Raw genomic sequence first — 20,786 nt, forward strand, 5'->3', positions numbered from 1 at the left:
GAGCAAATTGCTTCCTTGGGGAAGCCTTTGAACTTATATTGTGTCTCTCTCTTGAATGAGCCATAGTGAGATCATCTTATACCTTATCTACAACCTATCCATTTTATAATTGATCTCTTCCTCTGTTTTTGGGATTCCTCCCATCGGTGAAAACCTATGAAGAGTAGGGGTTTTTAGTTGAGGTGACATTGGGCCTCTACCCCATTGTTAGCACTTTGTCTAGATTTTGTCTTGTAGGGTTTCTCTCTCCAAGGTCTATTAAATTTTGTGGTAACAGGACGAAAACCCAACCCACTATTGAGGAGATTTCATCCAGAAATCTCACGGAGCTTCAACAACATCAGTTGTGAGCAAATCTAGAGCAGTTCTAGGTATTGGTGGTAGGGATCACACAAATGTCCAATTTGAGCTTCAGTTCCAACTATAGTTTTGGGAGGCCATATTCAAAGTTGTAGTAGATATTTTGGGAGGCTGTATTGCTTATTTTGGAGCAAGTTTTTAGCTATTGTCAGCCATTCAACCATTTGCTGATGTTTGTAATAGGTTCCCAGAACTCTGTTAATATAATAAGGATGAATTTTGTTCAACTTTGTCATGTTAATTTTGACTTGCAGATAATATTTGGGTTTATTTGCAAACTTAATTATATTGCTGGCAATATATATCGTGTCAAATTCTGCACATTTTATGGTGTATTTTGGAATGAAAATGCATGCTATAATTTTCTGAACCAAATGCCTTATTAATTCCAATCAAAATTAAAATGGGATATTACAGAAAATCTGTTCCAAACTTGTTGACCCCACCAGGCAACCCTACTACCCTACTGCGGGTTGTCCCAACACCAACATGGGTCGTCTCACCTTTCGGTTGGGCTGGTTTGGTTCGGCTTGTCTTTGCCCTCGATCCCTGCACGACTGTAGGCCTGAGCTATGTCTCTTGGCTCCCCATCGTCTTGCACTTCGTTTTGACATTCATGAGTTGCGATGTGCATGGGTTACTTAATGATGCAAGGGCACTCATGGGGCCCTAGGAACCAGGGTGATGGCTATAATGATAAGGGGTAGAGCTCATGTTTGGCTTTTTCCCATGTTCTATTTTAATGTCCCGACCATCTTTTGCATTTTATAATATTTTTTTCTTTTGTTTCTTGCTTGTGGCCATGATATGCTTTTAACTTTTTTTTAGTTGCATCAACCTCCGGGGCAACATTTCTAGGCCCGACCCAAACATGTGGACAAGGGGAGGGGGTGTACCAATGCCTTGTGGACCCAGAGAGGGAAGATGATGAAATAGGGCTTGTAATGTGCGGAGGGGAGTGAAAAATGTGAAATGGGAAAAATGGGACCGCGCTACCAAAATCAGGGTTTCCCAAGTAGTGCCCTTCTTGAAGCCATAGGCCAATAGGGGAGATCCCATGGGACTAGGATTGAGGATTAACCCCCCATTTAAGGTGAGGGAACAAAACTATAGTCAAAACCCTTCCTTCTTCCAAGTCACCCAATAATCCATGCCCAATATGCCCAAGGAAAAACAAGCATAAGCACCCGATTGCACAATGAAAAACATACCTTTAGGATTAGATTGTCCACCTTCAACCATAGGCTGTTGACAGATGGGCGAGGGGGCATATGACTGATTCAGGGAGCAGAGATCAAATGGCACAATACATCGGCTACACTGGTGGCTGTCAGGGGCTATTGGTAGCCGGTTGAAGACAAATCTAGGAGCAAAATTCTCCTATGGGGTCACCCACTTTTTGTGGGTAACAGGCTTTATAACTATTGCTGTGTTTATTGGAAAAGACTTTAGTTGGGGTGTTCTCTTATTTGTATATTCCCATTTGTATATTAGTTAAAGCATAAGTTTATAGTGTCTCTAAGGGCAGACACGACACAACTTTATGTGAAGTGTGAGATTTCACTTAGGTTGATATCATTTTTAAGTATATTTTTTCTTGAATGGCTGTTTCTGTCTTAAGTAATACCCTGTTAGAATACCATGAAGTATTTGTCCTCACAGTAGTTTTTAGTTTTAAAGACTGCTCGGTGTTGAGGTTTCTCTCTACATTCTTTTATGTTAGTGGTTGTGTTAGCTCTTTTGCTAAGGACACAATTGGGGCTGATGCTTTAATCACAATTTAGAATGTTTCTGTAGTTTCATATAATTCCCTTTCTTGTTCATGTACACATCATTATTCTCTAACTTAGAAGCACAACTCAGATGTTTCCTTATTAGACTACTATGTTCACTGGAATCTCTAGCTATTCTTTAGTTCCTAGATATCAACCAACTCAAGCTAGTGGAAATGTTCGATGTTCATAATCACAAATTTCACCCAGTGAATTGAATGCATGTTTGTTTTCTGCATTAGCTTTGTGTTTTGGTTTGTTGGCAATCTAACTTTAATATTTATGTGATATTTTTTGGATAGGTAAGTTTAAAGAAGCTGAGGGACTTATTCGGAAATCCACTGAGGATGAAATTGTACTTGACCGGATTGCCTACAATACCTTTATCAAGGCAAATCTAGATGCAGGTATATGGATAGTGTAGAGTTGGATACTTGATCAAACTGTCTTCTGGTTCTTATGCTTTGTACTTCTGTTACAGTGGTCACTGCTAATTTTTACAATAATGGGAAAATAAATGGTCTGAATAATTGGCTATTTCTAAAAGGATTGCATAGACACACACTTTTGCAAAAGATAATGGCAGAGGGGTAGATTTGACACATACAATATTAACAATGAGATACACCAAAATGATTTGTTACATAAGAGGTAAGTTGATAGCAACGGACATTATATGTAACTACAAACACATGTGACTTAGTTAAATTATTTAAATCATTTCAGCTAGACGCTAAAATAAATGTGTTATGCTAAATAAAGTATGATATAGTAGTGTACGTATTTGCCCTTCATTGGTTAGTGGGATACCAAACCACAAAATTTTACTTTGATACCACTTGTTGCATACTCGTTTTACCTTCCTTGTTCGGTAGGTTACTGTTGTGATTTAGGCTCTTACCCAAGAAGAAAACTGCTAACCTTAGCGGGAGAGCCAAGAGGAAAGTCTTAGGCGAGCCACCCACTATCACCATGGTGGCCTTGCCTCACTTTAAGGCCAAGGAAGAAAGGTTCATGTTACTGCAAAATCTAGCACCCTAGTGCAAAGCCTCACTAGGCACTCTAGGTCTTATGGCAATGATGTTGCTCAGATTGTATAGGCACTACGACAATGAATCAGGTCCAGGGCTGACCTCTTTGTTTTAGCTGTCTCCTAATAGCAGGCTATGGGGGGTAGTCCCTGTTACTGCTCAAACTAGTACAAGGTCCTAGGTCAAGAGCAACAATGAAGCTAAAGCCCAATGTCACCACATCTAAAGCTTCCTACTCTTTACGGACTTTCATCGATGGGAGGAGACCCGATATATAGAGAATCACTTATGAAGGATAGATTAACTAAGATGCGTGTGAAGTGATCTCGGGGACCCATTCCTAGGGGAGGCTCAAGAATGGGACTTGCTTGCTTCTTAAGCAAGGTACAAGGCTTTCTAGGAGAAGGGGATGAGGACTTGAGGGCTAAGTTTAAGGAGTGTGCATTGTAAAGTAGCTTCTCAAACCCTAAAATCCTTGTTGAACTTGGTTTCCCAAGTGGTTTTTGAAGAGTTGACTTTGACAAGGTATGGGAATACACAAGGCCAAGTGAACTCAGGTTAGGTCAAGAGGAAGGAGTTTGGAAACCAGTGATAGATTTTACCTAAACAAGGAGAAGGGGATCAAAGAAGTGATTTTCACACGAAGGTGCAAAATCATCCCTATGAGGAATTAGCGTAGGGAAACTTAGGGCAAAACCCAATCTCGAGGCTAGGGCTTGGGATTTCTCACAACCCCACCGTCAGAATTCCCTCAAATTTGGAGGAGGCCTAGGAGAGACACCAACGCAGTATAGGCCAAGAGATCGAAATTTTCTATGGGTGGTTTGTCGAGAAAATGATGCCCTAAGAGCCCTAATGTGGCTAGACCTAGAATAAAGAAAGAGAGGTGAAGAAAAATAATTCTTTAAGTGATCACCTTATGGTAGACCAGTGCCTAATCCTTTGGGGAGATTGGAGTCAAGACAAATATGAAAATGGACTTCGTTTCTAGGTCAAGGAGGCTCTAAGATCAACTTCACTTGTCATTAGGGCAAAGGAGAGTGACCTTAAAAGCTTTTATACTTCGTTTTGCAAGGTAAGGTGGCTTGTCAAGATAAATTCAACCATAGAATTATCCCTAGGAGAATTCGTTCAACATACATGGCCCATACATAGAGATATGCTATATAGAAACATAATTCCACAATTTCGCAGTAAATGCATGCAACAACTAGCCCTAGTATAGCAAAAATCTCATCATCAATGCATGTGACAAAGTAAAAGAATAAATAACATTAAATTTGTACTTACATGTAAGAGAATATATCCAACCACCAATAAACTTGCCAATCATGAAGCTCCAAGATAAGAAAAGACAATCCATACATCAAAATTCATCCATGCTCCAAAATTTCATCCACCAAGAAGGAATAGCATAAATATCAAGAGATACAAGTCCAAACCAAGTGATGATGAGAAATGAACTCTCATCATCTGTATTTATACACTCCTAATGAGTTCGAGATAGTTATTTGAGCTTAGATTAGCCCCTAAAATAAAAATAATGTGCAAATAACTAACCTTTGGTGACAAGCCCACCACACTAGCTCATAAACAAAATAACAAGGCTCTCAAGAGGTCGAATGATCAATAATACATGTTGTTGGGCTCTCAAAGAAGTCTGATGAAGTCCATAAGTGCCATAATGATGAATAGGACTTCCAAAAGTAATGGACAAGGGTTTGGCCCCTTTTTCTCCACATAATAAACCTGTGGTGCTCCCAGTGGGTGTGAGGGCACATAAGTGACCTCATGGGTCTCCAAGTAAGTCAAAGATGCTTGTAGACCATCTGTAGTGACTTATATGATGATGCAAGCGATGCCACATCAGCATACAAGTCCTGGTTCATTTGCTAAGTTCATGCGAAAACCGTGGGGTTGGATGGGCAAAGGTGAACTAGGTGCATCTTCCTTGTCCAAAAGGTGAACCTTGAGCAATCTCTAAACATCTCTGGGGATCCATGGAGTGTTGTCTATTGCTGTGGAGGCCCATTTGTTAAAATTGGAAACTAGGGCCAAATTCCACCTTAGGACAACTCATATGATGGAGATGATTATTGCATTGGATTCCTCTTTTTGAAAGGTTGAAATTTGATATAAAGATCATGCCATTCAAACGAGCAGAAGTGGAGTTTTGAATTTATTCTCTCTCATGCACAAATTGTTAAGGTTGATCTCAGCTTAATGTAGGCCCATGAAGCACAATAGATGTGTTCTTTCACCCTCATCGAATTGTATAAATAGGAGTGGCCTCTCTCCTCATTTGGACATCACTCACTCATCATTTCTTCTCTCTCCAAGTCTGATTGGTTCGTACAACTTGAAGATCAACTCTCTCTCTCTCTCTCTTGTTGGAATTTCTAAGTCTAACCCGTTAGAAACATGTACTTTAATGATTTATTCCTACCTACTTGTTCTATTAATTAACAAGTTATTTACCATGTAAATATTGAAAATAAATACAAGTACATGCTCAAGCCATTATAGATCATCAACTGAAGGAAACAGAAACAAGCACACAAGTGACACTGTTGTTTTTGGACTAATGTCCCCAGAAAAACCCAATGTGGGAAAACCGGTGCAACTATCTGAGGGTTTGATTTATTAAGCAATTTCAGAATACAATCTGGGTGCCAAATCTGGCTCACCCAACATAGAAAAATCTCGGCAGTAGTACCTTGTTGATTTGGGGTAGCATCGGATGTACTCTAGCCATGAAATTTGGTGGAGAGGTTAGGGCACATGAGATCTCCAATACCTAGAGAGGGTTTGGGCAGATTCTAAACAGTTTGAGAGATATTAAAATAATTAATAATTTTAATGGAGTCCCTAAGTCTAAACTTAGGGAAATTAAAATATTAATGTGGATTAATATAAAACTGTGTTAGAATGGTCCAAAAGACATGGATCAAGCCAGATCTAATCTTAGCCATCGATTAGGGACTTAATCTTGGCCGTTGATATGTCAATGAGAAAACTATAAGAAGAGGCTTGAGGGTCACTTGGAGAACACACTAGACTGATCAGTCATTCTATTCTTTAGAGCGAGGTTTGCTAAGAGTGATAGAATCAGTGATCAGTTGCAGTGAGGGGCAGTGAGTACAAGGCAGAGAGGTAGGGACAGTGCCAAGAGACCAGCGTAGAAGCAGAAAGAGGCAGATGCAGAGCCAGAGGGAGCCACGCAGAAGCAACAGAGACTGCGCAAAGCCAGAAGGGCTTGTGTCATCCACATAGAGGCTGCAGGAGTGACGCAAAGAGCTAGAGAGGCTGCACAGAGCCTCAGTAGGCTGACACAGAGGGTTTTAGGCTGACGCAGAGGCCAGCAGGGCTGATGCTAAGCTTTAGATTATGTTGGAGAGGGATTTCGTGGAGCAGGCTTTTTGAATACCTGTTTCCGAAGAGAGGTATTGCTGCCAAATTTTTTATCTCTGTCGGGTTAGCTAGTTTGGCACCCAGTGTACTCAGAAAAGAGCTGCTTAATAATAAAACCCTCAGATAGTTGCACTGGTTTTCCCGCATTGGATTTTTCTGGGGACATTAGTCCAAAAATAATGGTGTCATTTGTGTGCTTGTTTTTGTTTCCTTCAGTTGACGATCTATAATATGTTGAGCATGCACTTGTATTTATTTTCAGTATTTACATGGTAAATAACTTGTTAATTAACAAAATAAGGAGGTAGGAATAAATCAGTAAAGTGCATGGAGGGCTTCTATTTGGTAGACTTAGAAACTTCAACATACCTCTACTCGGAAGTAGATATTCTGGCTAAAACCTTGAATAAACACTCCGACAGCTCCACAACTCCAATTTGCCCCACAAAACCTCAGTGTTAGCTTAGGGACTGAGTTAGCTCTCTTTGGCCCAGCATTAACCCAGCATCACTCTAGCTTGGCATGTGTCAGCCTCTGGAGGCACTGTGTCAGTCCTCTGGCCCTCTGTGTCACCCACGCTAGCCCTCTGAGGCATTGCGTAGCTCCTAGTTGCCTCTGCGTGAGCCCTGGCTGGCTCTGCGTGAGCCCTGGCTGGCTCTGCGTGAACCTAGGTTGCACGAAATGGGGAAACGGGTACGAGTTTCTGAAACGGGAAGCGATACGAAACGCAACCTCCCCAAATTTTGGAAACGGGGAAACGCGAATATATATATATATATATATATATATATATATATATATATAGATAGATAGATAGATATATATATTAGGACATTTAAGAAATATGTGCAATCATAAAGCATATATGATACATTCTAATTTATTACATTATGATAAAATTGTCAATTGTCAATGCATAAAATATAAGTCTCTAAATTTACATCACATTTACTCATGAATGATCACATAATGAAAATAGAAATATCCAAAATCAGCCACGAGAAATTTCTAATTTCTTGTCTCGTGCTTGATTGGGAGTCTCCTCCTACATAGTTGATCGACCTTAGTGCTCTTGATTAAATACAAGTTTCATACCCTAGTACCCTACATGCTCTTCATTATTGGGAGTCTCCCCTGCATAGAGGGCTTGGTTCTCTTGATTAAATACAAGTTCCATACCCTAGTACATGATAAAATCCAATGGAAACATTGCAATCCCCTCAATCCCCTCAATCCTGAAAAATAGATAAGTCTGCTAGATTTTGAGTGAGATCTAAAATTCTACTTTCTCCATATGAAATCCAATGAGGGCGAAACCACTCTCAAACATCCTGAGTCATTTCATGGTAATGTTAAAAATCTAAGTAAAAGGATGAAAATGAAAAATAAAGGAGAATATCACTTTTACTTTAAGAATTTAACATTACTATGAACGGCATATCAACACTAGGGCAAATGTTCACTTTTAGAACTTTAGACATGCATCTAGAAGCAACTAGAAGTCACTAGGATGACCTGAAAATAAATTAGAAAACAAATTAAAAAAAATAAAGTAAAAAAACACAAGTAAAAAGCTGAAACGTGAGTCGTACGACCCTGAAATGCGTTTCAAGCCGTACTGGCCACGTTTCAGTTTCGTGAAACATGGCAGTACGGCCTGAAACGCGTTTAAGGGCCGTACCATATGCGTTTTAGCGTTTCGTACCCGTTTCCGTACGGAAACGCCCCCTTGCCCTACGTTTCCTGCAACATAGGCGTGAACCCTTGGTTGGTTTTGCGTTCCTCTCTCCGGCTACTGCGCTGATCCTTCCGGTGCTATCTTTGCCTCTCTGCTTTTGTATTCACTACCCCTCAGTTGCAACTTTGATCACTCTCTCAACTTTCTCAGCAAACCCAGCCCCAGAAAGTTGAAATCTTGATCTTTTGTTGTGTTCTCCAAGTGACCCTCAAGCCTCCTCTTATACTTTTCTCGTTGACATTTCAATGGCCGATATTAAGTCCCTAATCAACGGCTAAGATTAGATCTGGCTTGAACCATGACTTTTGTACCATTCTAACATAGTTTTATATTAATTCACATTAATATTTTAATTTCCCTAAGTTTAGACTTAGGGACTCCATTAAAAATATTAATTATTTTAATATTTCTCAAAATTTTCAGAATCTGCCCAAACCCTTTCTGGGTATTGGAGATCTCATGTGTCTTAGCCTCTCCACCAATTTTCGTGGCTAGAGCACATCCAATGCTACCCCAAATCAACACTCCCTCTTAGCGAGGACTGTGCTCTAGCAATACTCCTCACTGAGTATCACCCTGATCATCCAACATCGGTCCCTTTGTTGATGCTAGGCCTGTTGCCCATCATTTGCACTACTGCATCCTGTATTGCTACCCATGGCCCTACCATTGCCACTACTGCATCCGTATTGCAACTCCCTCTCATCCTGTTGCATCGTACTACCCATAGCACTGTGACTGCTAACTGTTGCACTGCAACCCAATTATTGAGAAGTAAGTAACTGATCTCCTAACTCTGACATCTTTGTCAGGCTAGAGACACTCTCGATGCTGAGACTCCCTCTATTGCTAACAAGTGTTCCGTCTCTGACCTCTGCGCTGCTGCAACAACTCCATGCATCTCGCACCGTTGCACATCTCTCTGTGCCATCTTGCACTGGTGCAACACTCCTATTCTTCTAGCACTGCTGCCTCACGCTATCTTGGGAATCCTGCATTGTAGCTCCCTCTGTCGCTCCATCCGCATTTGTCTCTACTGACATTCGCCAGTATTGCCACTCCTCTTCGGGGTTGCTGTAGCAAGGTCTAATCCAAGAGGCTGGGTACCTCGAGTATCCTACCCCTCGTCACCTATAGTCCGTCTGACTACAGCTCGATGTCTCCCCACTTTTGCTAAAGTGGTGTGTGTGCACTCATGGCACAGTCATCGTCTGTCTCCACTTTCTTCTCTGCCCTTGCTGGTGCAACCTTGGTCTCGGAGGCCTCTCCCTTGCTCTTCTTCCTTGGACACTGGGTTGCATAATGACCCAGCTCCCCACAGTGGAAGCATTTGACCTTGGAGATGTCCTTCTTCATCCGTTTCTCTTGCTTTCCCTCAGATGCTAGGGCAACATCCACCTCCTCCTCCTCCTTGATTCTGATCCCCTTGCCGCTGCTTCCCACCTTGCTCAACCTTCTGATCTCTTCTCAGCGAAGAGTAGCCAACATTTCCTCCCAATTTGGAAGGGTCGCCCTGCCCAGTATGCTTTGGACAAACACCTCCCAGTCTTCTGAGACTGCGTTCAGGGCTGTTCTCACCATCAATTCTTGATCCAGTGTGGCCCCTATGGAAGTAAGCTGATCTCGGATCTCCTTCAATCAATCGAGGAAGGGATCGATCTGTTCTCCCTTTTGCATCTGGTATGATCACAACTAATTTTCTAGTAACATCCTTCTCTGCACAAAAGTATGTTGGTACAATTTCTTTAGGGCCTTCCACATCTCATTTGCCGTGTCCTTTTCAGCAATATGTGGTACTACATGGTCCTTGACCCGTCAAGAATGATGCTCTTGGCCCTTGCCATTGCCTCCTCGTACTTGTCGTTATCAGTTGGGTCAACTGAGATAGCTATCGTCCTCAAGGCGAAGTTCTTGACACGATTCTTGTCTAGAACGGATAGGATTCTGGCCTTCCCAACTACGAAGTTTGAGGCTCCATCTAGTCTGTCCTAGGCTCTTACCCTGTTCATTGCCATCTCGTTGCTCCTCTACTTCCCTCCTGGAAGTTCTTGGTGTGACTCCCACAGAGCCTCGATTGCCCTCCTGGAAACCCTTCTGCCAATGTCGAGATGCCCCCCACTCCGATTGTTAGTGCAGCTGCACCACTGATCCGGATTTCTCGGCTAGGAATCCTCGATAGCAACTCCCTCCTCCTTGGCCTTGCCCTGTTAGGTACTGTTCTGACTACAGTACGCCACTAGCTCCACTCTGCAACTTGCCCACAGCCTCCTAAACCACAACAAACTGAAGGTTAGAGCTCCTAGGCTTTGCGCAATCCGAACACCAGCAAATCAACTTCCTCAGCCAATTGCGTTAGCCCTCCTGGCCTTTGCGTGGCTCTGCGTGAGCTTGTCTTTGTCTCCCTCAGCCTCTGCGCTGCCTCTTCTTGGCTCGAACTTGATGACACAGGCACTACGTCACCCCTTCCTTACTGCTTTTCTGCTAGGAACAACTTCTGTTACTTGGGACAACTGTTTTTTGCTGTTGCTGCTTTGCTCGGCTAATGTCTTCAGTTCTCCTGTGATCTGCAACCACTCTCTGATACCATTTTGGAATTTCTAAGTCGAACCCATTAGAAACCCTTCATGTAATTTACTGATTTATTCCTACCTACTTGTTCTGTTACTTAAGAAGTTATTTACCATGTAAATGCTGGAAATAAATACAAGTGTATGCTCAACGCATTATATATTATCAACTGAAGGAAACAGAAACAAGCACATGAGTGACACCGTTGTTTTTGGACTAATGTCCTTAGAAAAACCCAATGCGGGAAAACCGGTGCAACTATCTGAGGGTTTGATTTATTAAGCAGTTTCAGAATACAATTTGGGTGCAAAATCCGGCTCACCCAACAAAGAAAAATCTCAGCAGTAGTACCTCTCTACTCGAAAGCAAATATTCTCGCGAAAACCTTGGATAAACACTCCAACAGCTCCACAGCTCCAATCTGCCCCATGAAACCCCAACGTCAGCCTCTAGGGATTGCGTCAGCTCTCTCTGGCCTAGCGTTAGCTCAACATCACTCTAGCTTGGCATGCGTCAGCCTCTGGAGGCATTGTGTTAGTCCTCTAGCCCTCTGCGTCACCCATGCTGGCCCTCTGAGGCACTGCGCAGCTCCTGACTGGCTCTGCGTGAGCCCTGGCTAGCTCTGCGTGAATCCTTGGCTGGTTCTGCATTCCTCTTTCCGGCTACTGCACTGATCCTCTTGGTGCTATCTCTGCCTCTCTGCTTCTGTATTCACTGCCCCTCAGCTGCAACTGTGATCGCTCTCTCAACTTTCTCAGCAAACCCAACCCCAAAAAGTCGAAATCTTGATCTCTTGATGTGTTCTCCAAGTGACTCTCAAGCCTCCTCTTATACTTTTCTCGTCGACATTTCAATGGCCGAGATTAAGTCCCTAATCGACGGCTAAGATTAGATCTGGCTTGATCCATGACTTTTGGACCATTCTAACACAATTTTATATTAATTCACATTAATATTTTAATTTCCCTAAGTTTAGACTTAGGGACTCCATTAAAAATATTAATTTTTTTAATATCTCCCAAACTGTTTAGAATCTTCCCAAACCCTTTCTGGGTATTGGAGATCTCATGTGCCTAAGCCTCTCTACCAATTTTCGTGGCTAGAGCACATCCGATGCTACCCAAGTCAACATCTTTGTCACGTGTGGATGGAAGGACGAATTTTTGGGTCAGATTGCAAGCCGAATTTCAAAGTTTCAAGACAGCATTGACCAGGCTTCATTGACCAAGTTTGATTGTGTTTTCTGGGGTTGAATTTCGCTCTCTTGAGGTCGCATTTATTGGCACAAAAATCGAGGTGTTTGGGACTGTTTGACCAGTGTTGACTTGAGGTTGACTTCTATTTTGAATGCAAAAAATCACAATAGATTTTCTCTCTCCTTTGACTGGGTTTGACTGAACTATTTTGGGTAGTGTTTGAGCTCCTCTTCAAGCCGAGTTTGATCAAGGAAGACCGAGCTGCTTTGGTGATCTTTTGCTGCTGACTTTCTAGTTAGGGCTGAAATTGACTGCAAAATTTTACAAGGCTGATTTGACTATTTATTGGGCAAGTGAATTTGATTATTGTACTCTCTCTCTCGCTTCGCTGAACTATCAAATAATAATAAGAAGATTTGATCAAAGGGTTTTCCCCACATTGGTGTTTTTTCTGGCATCCGCCAAATCTAGTGTCCTCTTGTCTTGGCTTGCTTTCTGCATATGTTTTTATGTTCTACCTGCATTTACTGTCAATGTGATTTCTATTGGAAATATTTGGAAATTGTCATTGGGCTGCTAAAGGAACACTGAATTGAATTGTGCTAAACATAGAACATAACGTTGTTATTTAAAATTAACATGGTATCAGAGCTTAGGTGAAGACAAAGCCCAAGCAAGAGTAAGGAAAAGCAATCACTAAGGGAAGCTGTTGGACAAGAACTTGAAACTAGTCCCAATGACGACTAAATCTTACTTCAAATCTGAGGACAAGCTTAAGGACAAATCAGACTATCATGCATGGAAGATGTCTCTGGATTTGACTTTGGAAGAAAATGATGCTATGGACTTGTTGATGGTGCTGGACCCGCCAACATGTAAGGGGATCTCTGCAGTAAGAAGTCCCAATTAGACCTCAAACCGTTTGGTGTAGGAGTCCCAGCAGTGAGTTGTATGGTAATGCCTTGACCGCGATTTCGCACACTGGCAAGTAAGATAACTCTGTGGTAGCAAGGGTGTGACCGCTGCGGTGAGTCAAGGAAGGTGCATGAGAGTTTCTAACACATGGGGGTTGAGATGAGTGCTGTAATAGTACTCGGATGGGAAGGGAACACACGAGTGAAGATGCATCACAAGTTGGAAAGCAAGTCAGCTGGCAATCCAAAGTGATGGTTAAACCAATCAACACATTTCAGAAAGATTCATACATGCTCATACAGAACAGTCCATACATGCGTGCGTAAGAAAGCAAATACATATGCCATTTAGAGTAAACAAGACAACTGGAATACAATACAACATATGCATGAAACATGCTGGCTCTTATTATATAAAGAAGTGTAAGTTCCAGTCATACAATACATCCATGTAAACCTGCTAGCCCCAATAGTGGAACGTTATAGCCACATCCGCCTGCTCCTCCAAAGAGATGAACTAGATCTGTGCAGTGGAGAACCCAAGGCGCGTTACCTGTCCAAGCTCTCTCCAAGATAGTCTTATCGGAAGCTTGGCTGACCAAAAATCTTTAAATGAGTTATGAGGTTTTATTTATAGCAAAGGGTGGGGTGACCCTTGACATTCCCCTTTGTGACAGTTCATCTACCCTCATGACTCTTCATCTACTCTATGACTGTTACATCCAACTATTGACACTCGAAATTCCACTTGACACGACATTACATTACAATGCACATGTGCTCATGTGAGACAAAATGGCTTGAGAAAGCCATGCAAGATATCACTGACACTTCGTCTGTTGGGATGAGACCAACTCTATGACATGCTTGTGATGGCGAAGGTGGTGAGCTGATGCCAAGCTTGGTCATCCGTGATGGTGTGCATGCACCCCATGGTGACATCTCGCTGAAGCGAACTCTTTCCTTCGTTGCATCTGGTGCATTGTTATGGCTCCTTCATCCAACTCATTTGATAGCATGTGCATGGTCTTCTTGGGTGTGGCGGAGATGGCAACACATTGATGCATAGTGTCTGTGCCGATCTTCAGTGTGTGCTGGTCGTCATGCGCATCAACTTGCCGAAGTGCATGTTCAGCTCCAGTTGGACTTGCTTCTTGTCTTCGCCTTGGTGAGTGTGCTGAATGGGTTGGATCGCAGTCTACACACAATGACATGCATGTTGCTGAATCCCTTGCATGCGGTCAACAACACTACTCACCATGTCTGCTCCGTGTCAGCTACTGGGATAGATCTATAACTTGTACGGGTGCAGTTTCATTCGTGAGTGCATGTTGCACCCACTGTTGTTCCCGTTACTGCTGTAACTCATTCGTTTGTCTGTGCAACTTCATGTTCTTCCTTGAGTTGCTGCTTTAGCACATGCAACTCCTTCTTTGTTCCATTCTCTATCTTCGCGCGATCTTCATGTCGCGTCGTCACCTCATAGCCTGAGTCTCCAAAGTTGCTTTCATCATCAGTGGATCTGCTTGAGCTTGCAACTTTGTTCCGCCTCTGTGTTGTCAACAACCTTCCTCTTGCATTCGTTGCATTCGGTATGCTGCCTTCAGCTATTGTTCATGATGCTGCTCGCTGTGATGTTGCTGCTGTCATATCTTGATGTCCTTGTCTATGAACAACTTGATATCTTCGTGAGTTGGCAAGCACATAGACATTTGATCGACTACATCTCTAGTTGTGCTCTAAATGGTGTCTTCGATTCTACTCTTTTGGAAACCATTGTACCTGCACTGCTGAGAGGCAAATGAACACCTGCAATACCTGGAGACATGGCAACACTCATGGCAAGCAATCTGTCAATTGAAAACCAAAATGAACTTGAGAACTGACTTGCAACATACCTGTGTGACTGATCATGAAGGTTGTGCAATTTCGGCCAGGAGGTCGAGAGACTGACTACCAAGATTGCGCAAGGCACAGTCTGGGCTACTGGGAGACTGACTGACTACTGGAATTGTGCAATGCACAGTCCAGTCTGGCTGCTAATTGCTTGAATTACGCAATGCGCAATCTTAGCTGGCAATGGCTACAGGCTCAGTGACTGCATTGTGCAATTTTCTAGGCCAGCAGTCACTGTCCCTCAGGATTGCACAAAGCAGGCCTGGGGAACAACTGCTAGGCAGAAATGCGCATTTCTGGAGAGGAAGGCAGAGCCTTCCCTCTCAGGATTGCGCAATGCTGTCTTAGTGAAGGCAGAGTCCAAGCCGAGTGATGCAAGAGCATTCAGGCCTTAGTCAACAATGTGATGGCATGATCACATGTTGTGACTAACAAGGGGTTGGAAGATAAGAGATTAGTTAATTTTATTTATTTAAATGTGTGAGAGTGTTTATTTATTGTAAAATATGAGAAAAAGGGTATAGTGGCTGATTGATCCTCCCTGTGTGGAGATCAGGCCAAATAGTTAGATTTATTTGGTTTGAATAGGATACGAGGGATTTGAAAGCTTGATTTAGCATTTGTTTAGAAAAGAGTGGAGTTGAAGAGACTTTTTAGGAGAGAGTGAGAGATTTCTGGATCTGAACCAGAATTGATTCATGAATCCACTTTTGTATAAACTGTGATCTTTTTGTATAATTCAAGAGTTAGCGAGAGAGAAGCTAGAAGAGCAGGGGTGTGATTCTAAGCCTACGGGCAGATTGTAATCAAAGGCCATTTACATGAGAAGATCAGGCCAGAGATAGAGAAATTGTATAATTAGGTGTTTTATATATATATAGTGATTGGTTCTAAACTATATAAGTGTGAAATTCGTGTATTGAATGTTAAAGTTATGTAGGGATCGGAGTATTCTGTATAATATGCGTGTGTAGGCAGAGTCCAGACGAAACACAGAGGAGAAGAATAGAGAGGAATGAGATGGATCATTGAATCCATTTGAAGAACCAAGTAATGTTTTGGAGGGACATTAATTAAAGAACCTGCAGAGTTAAGCTCAGGAGGGAGTCGCATCGCATAATGGCAGAAGGACGAGGAAACCCAGAATAAACCAAAACACAGAGAAATCGTTGAAGAGTGGCGTAAAAACCAAGTGAAGAGAAGTGAAGTGCTAATGCTCATCAACCGTTGGATCTTTACGATCAACAGTCAGGATTAGATCGCAAGAGCGGAGCGGAGTTTAATATCGCATCGGAGGAAAACAGTGGGAACAAAGAACCCCGGCCTCAAGCCTGAGCAATTGCGATAAGGCGATGAAGCATGGATTGTTGGATCACATAGTTGATCAACAACGAAGATCAAATCACTGATCGCACTTCAGAAAGACGTTAAGTAGCGAAGGCGGTTTTCAACGGTGGTAAGTGGATTATCGGGTGGCCTCAAAAGCCGTAAGCGGTTTCTAGAAACTGGACCCGATGAGGTTATGAGTTGTGGTTTAATTGAATTGAAATCCGGGAGTGATCGGACCGTCCATCGAATGGACGATCGGACGGATATCGGGCGCGAACATGCGCGAAGGTTAATTCCAAATCCGGACCCGATGGGTTTTATACAACGGATTTAATTCCATTTGAGTTCTGGCCTTAAGCTTTCGAAACGGGTTTCCGTGTGTTTCTGTGTAATGTGGAGTTCGGAGGAATAGCGTTGTAGAAAGGCTGGAAGGTGCGGACCCACCGATAATTATGATTGCGGGTGTAATTATTTTGAAGTCTGGCTTATGTGTGTTGAGCGGGTTTTCCCATGTATTCCGAAAAAGTTGTATAGCCGGGTTTTTAAGGCAACAATGCATTAACAACGCTTCCGATAGATGATTGTGGGCATAACCATAAGTCCACGATCGATAGTTGGTATATGAAGGGGGAATTGCCTTGTGATCTGCTTCCCTGCATCACCGAAGTTGCCCAGACTCGCTGACGGGCAACTGAACGCGAATGTGAGTGCGAATGCATGGTGATATTGAGTGTAAGCATAAATGAATGATCATGCATGCAAATAGTGAATGACAGTTTCAGAAAATGGAACAACATGCATCTGGGTGAGGCGAGTCCCCGAATCGACGACCATTCGTGAAAAACAGTTTAATGCATGCGACAACAGTGTGATAGCAACGAAAACTGAAACAATGCTAGGACAAGCTAGTATACATGTAAACGACAACAAACGTTCAAAGAAATCAAGCAAACATTACTCACACAAGCGAAAACACAAAAAGAGACAGAAATGCAACACAAGGCATGGAAGGCGGGCTTACCCCAAAACAGTGGAGCTGAGTGTGCTGATTGCTCTTAGATGTGATGTGGGATGTCAGAGCCGCAAGGTGGATGTGAGGAATGAGCTCTGCAACATCCGGTTGATGACTTTTGATAACATCGAGGTTGTGACGCGCATGCCACAAATCTAGGGAAAGCAACACTTGGTGGGGGGTTTCTAAAATGATCCTTGCATGTAACCTCCAACTACTAAAAATAGATCCCTGAAACAAGGGATTCCTTTGCATGATGCTTTAGGAGAAGCAGCCGATGCATGCAAGTCATTTTTGCTCGGTCCTAGAGGGAACTGGTCAAGTCAACTACACATGCAAGAGACTGCTCCACTGCTAGGAGAAAATGCGCATTTCTGGCTGGGAGTTGGGTTGGATGCCCTAGCGATTTGCGCAATTTTTGGGGCAGAGCAATTGACTGCTGCCTAGATTTGTGCAAATTCTGGGTTGAGCAGCCCTGCTGGAGAAAATTGCACAATTTTCACTATGAGTGTTGACTGCTAGAATTGCGCAATTCTGGAGCCCAACAAGTTGTCAGTCAAGATTGCGCAATTTATGGAGGGAAGGCTGGTTGCCCTCTAGAATTGCGCAATTTCTTGGGGGAGCTTCTCAGCCTGCAGCTGGACCAAGTCTGAGTGAACAGCCTGTGAGGGGAATGCATCAAGCTGTGATCGACACGCTGCCTTTGTGCAAGAAAATCACTAAAGCTTGTGTACTTGACGAAGCAAGACATGCTGTTGTGAAGGTTGGAAGGGAGGCTCCAAAACGAAGCTAAGGCAAAATTATGGAGGGTGGTTATAGTCGCCACAACAGGACTATGTCAAAGGAAGGGTAGTGGAGTCTCCTTCAAATGCATCCGCTACTACACAAACAAAGTACAAGAAAAGTGAGGTTAAAGCTATGAAAATTATTGTTGATTCTATTCATGTTGATGTAGCATCGGAAGTGCTATAGCCATGAAATTAGGTGGAAAGGCTAAGGCACATGAGATCTCCAAGACCCAGAAATCGTTTGGAGAAATTCCACTCGGATGAAGAGTTATTAAAATAATTATTATTTTTAATGAGTTTTAAAGTCTAAACTTAGGAAAATAAAAATATAAATGTGTATAAATAAAATGTGGGTGAGAAAGTTCTAAGTAGCGAGGATCAAGCTATTTCTAATCTTACTCGTTAATTAGGGACTTAATATCGACCGCTGAAGACTCAACAAGAAAAATATAAGAGGAGGTTTGAGGGTCAGTTGGAGATACAGCAAGTGATCAAAGAATTCGATTCTCTGGGGCGAGGTTTGCGGAGGAAATCTAGTTAGTGATCAAAGTTATAGTGAGGGGCAGTTTAGCAAGGGATTTTCATCCGACGCTGAAGAATACATAGCAGATAGGCAGCGCAGTGCCAAGAGAGACAACGCAGGCCCTAGAAGGAATGACACAGAGGTTGTAAAGCCGACGCAGAGGACGCAGTGAGACACAGAAGCTGCAGAGGCTGACGCTGGGCCTTAGAGGCAGCGTTGGGGAGATTCTGTGGGGCAGACTGAGAGCTGATCAGTAGATCCTGAGCTGGGAGAGGGTGACGCAACTCCTAGAGGAGTGACGCGGTTCCAGAGCAATGCTTGGAGCAGCTTTCGATGCCCAGCATAGGGAATAGCCGAGTCGCTGTGGGGTTTGATCATCCAATTGCTGATTTTTGTTGATTTTGGGTAGCATTGGATGTGCTCTAGCCTTGAAAATTGGTGGATAGGTTAAGACACATGAGCTCTCCAAGACCCAGAAATCATTTGGAGAAATTCCACCTAGATGAGGATTTATTAAATAATTAATATTTTTAATGATTTCCTAAGTCTAAACTTAGGAAAATAAAAATATGAATCTATATTAATAAAATATGGGTGAGAAAGTTCTAAGAGACAATGATCAACCTAGTTCTAATCTTAGCCATTGATTAGGGACTTAATCTAGGGCGTTGATTCATCAATAGGAAAAGTATAAGAGGAGGCTTGAGGGTCAGTTGGAGATACACCAAGTGATCAAAGAATTCGGTTTTATGGGGTGAGGTTTGTTGAGGAAATCAAGTTAGTGATCAAAATTGTAGCGAGGGGTAGTTCAGCAAGGGATTTTCATCCGAGGCTGAAGAGGCAACGAAGTTCCCAGAGAGACAACACAAGCCCTAGAAGGACTGACACAGAGGTCGAAGAGTTGATGCAGAGGACGCAGAAGGCCAACATAGGTGGCATAGAATCCGTAGAGGCTGACATCGGGCCTCGGAGGCAGCGTTGGGGAGATTCTATGGGGTAGACTGGGAGCACATCAGCATATTCTGAGCCAGGAGAGGGTGATGCAACTCCTGGAGGAGTGACGCAGTTCTAGAGCAGTGTTTGGAGCAGCTTTCGCTGTCCAGCATAGGGAATAGCTGGAATCGTAGTGGGTTTGATCATCCAGTTGTTGATTTGCCGGAATATCTGTCTTTGGATAGAGGTACTATTGCTGAAAATACTCTTTGTTGGGTGAGCCATTTCTGGCACTCTAGTTGTATTCATGAAATCTGCTTAATAATACAAACCCCATATATGCTGCACCGGTTTTCCCGAATTGGGTTTTTTCGGGGACAATTGTCCAAAAATAACAGTGTCCCTTGTGTTATTGTCTCAGTTTATTTCAGTGCATGATCTGTATATTTGTGAAGGCTGCAATAGTGTTTACTTTGATGTTTATGCAATTAAATAACTTGTTAATGTAAAGAACAAGTAGGAGATTGTAAACCAGTAATTGCAATAGGGGTTTCTGATGTGTTAGATTCAGGAATTTTCACAATTTGTTGGAATATTTGTCTCCGGATAGAGGTACTACTGCCAAGGATATTCTCTGTTGGGTGAGCCATTTTTGGCACCCTAGGTGTATTCACGAATCTGCTTAATAATACAAACCCTCTATATGTTGCATCAGTTTTCCCAAATTGGGTTTTTCCGGGGACAATTGTCCAAAAATAACGGTGTCCCTTGTGTTATTGTCTTAGTTTATTTCAGTGCATGATCTATGTATTTGTGAAGGTTGCAATAATGTTTACTTTGATGTTTATGTAATTAGATAACTTGTTAATGTAAAGAACAAGTAGGAGATTGTAAACCAATAATTGCAATAGGGGTTTATGATGTGTTAGATTCCGGAATTTTCACATGGTATCAGTGGGATTGCAGATCATAGGCGACTGAAGACACCAACCGAGAAATCTGAGAATTTGCAGCAGAGAGGCAGTTGTCCCGAGAGACAACGTTCCAGATTTGAAGAGGCAAGACTCAAGAGGAGGAGTGACGCAGTGCAGAGAGTGTGACGTAGAGGCTCATGCAGTGCTTGCATAAGCATTCTGAGTTGGGAGAGGAAGACACAGTAGCTGGGAGGAGCCCACGCAGTAGCTGCGTCAGCCATCAGGGCCAACGTAGAGGCAGAGGAGGGCAGATCAGGTTCACGTAGAGTCACGTCATCCTTCTTAGCTAGGAAGGATTGACGTAGTTGGATGGGAGGAGCAGATTCAGCCCATGAAGAGAT

General features: G+C 42.7%; 1 protein-coding gene across 2 annotated transcripts in view; it reads left to right on the forward strand.

The window, feature by feature from the left end:
* The window catches only part of EMB976 (Tetratricopeptide repeat (TPR)-like superfamily protein), a 441,215-nt gene that overhangs the window by 185,500 nt on the left and 234,929 nt on the right, over positions 1-20,786 (forward strand). For both annotated transcript variants that reach the window (XM_089433417.1, XM_089433413.1), the window contains exon 4: positions 2,435-2,539. In XM_089433417.1, coding sequence (XP_089289543.1) covers positions 2,435-2,539 — 105 coding nt within the window. The remainder of the gene's footprint in view (positions 1-2,434; positions 2,540-20,786) is intronic.

The sequence above is a fragment of the Pinus tabuliformis genome, chromosome 6 (genome assembly GCF_031772625.1).
Source record: "Pinus tabuliformis cultivar Carrire ecotype Pingquan chromosome 6, CPIR1, whole genome shotgun sequence".
Classification (NCBI taxonomy): Eukaryota; Viridiplantae; Streptophyta; class Pinopsida; order Pinales; family Pinaceae; genus Pinus; species Pinus tabuliformis.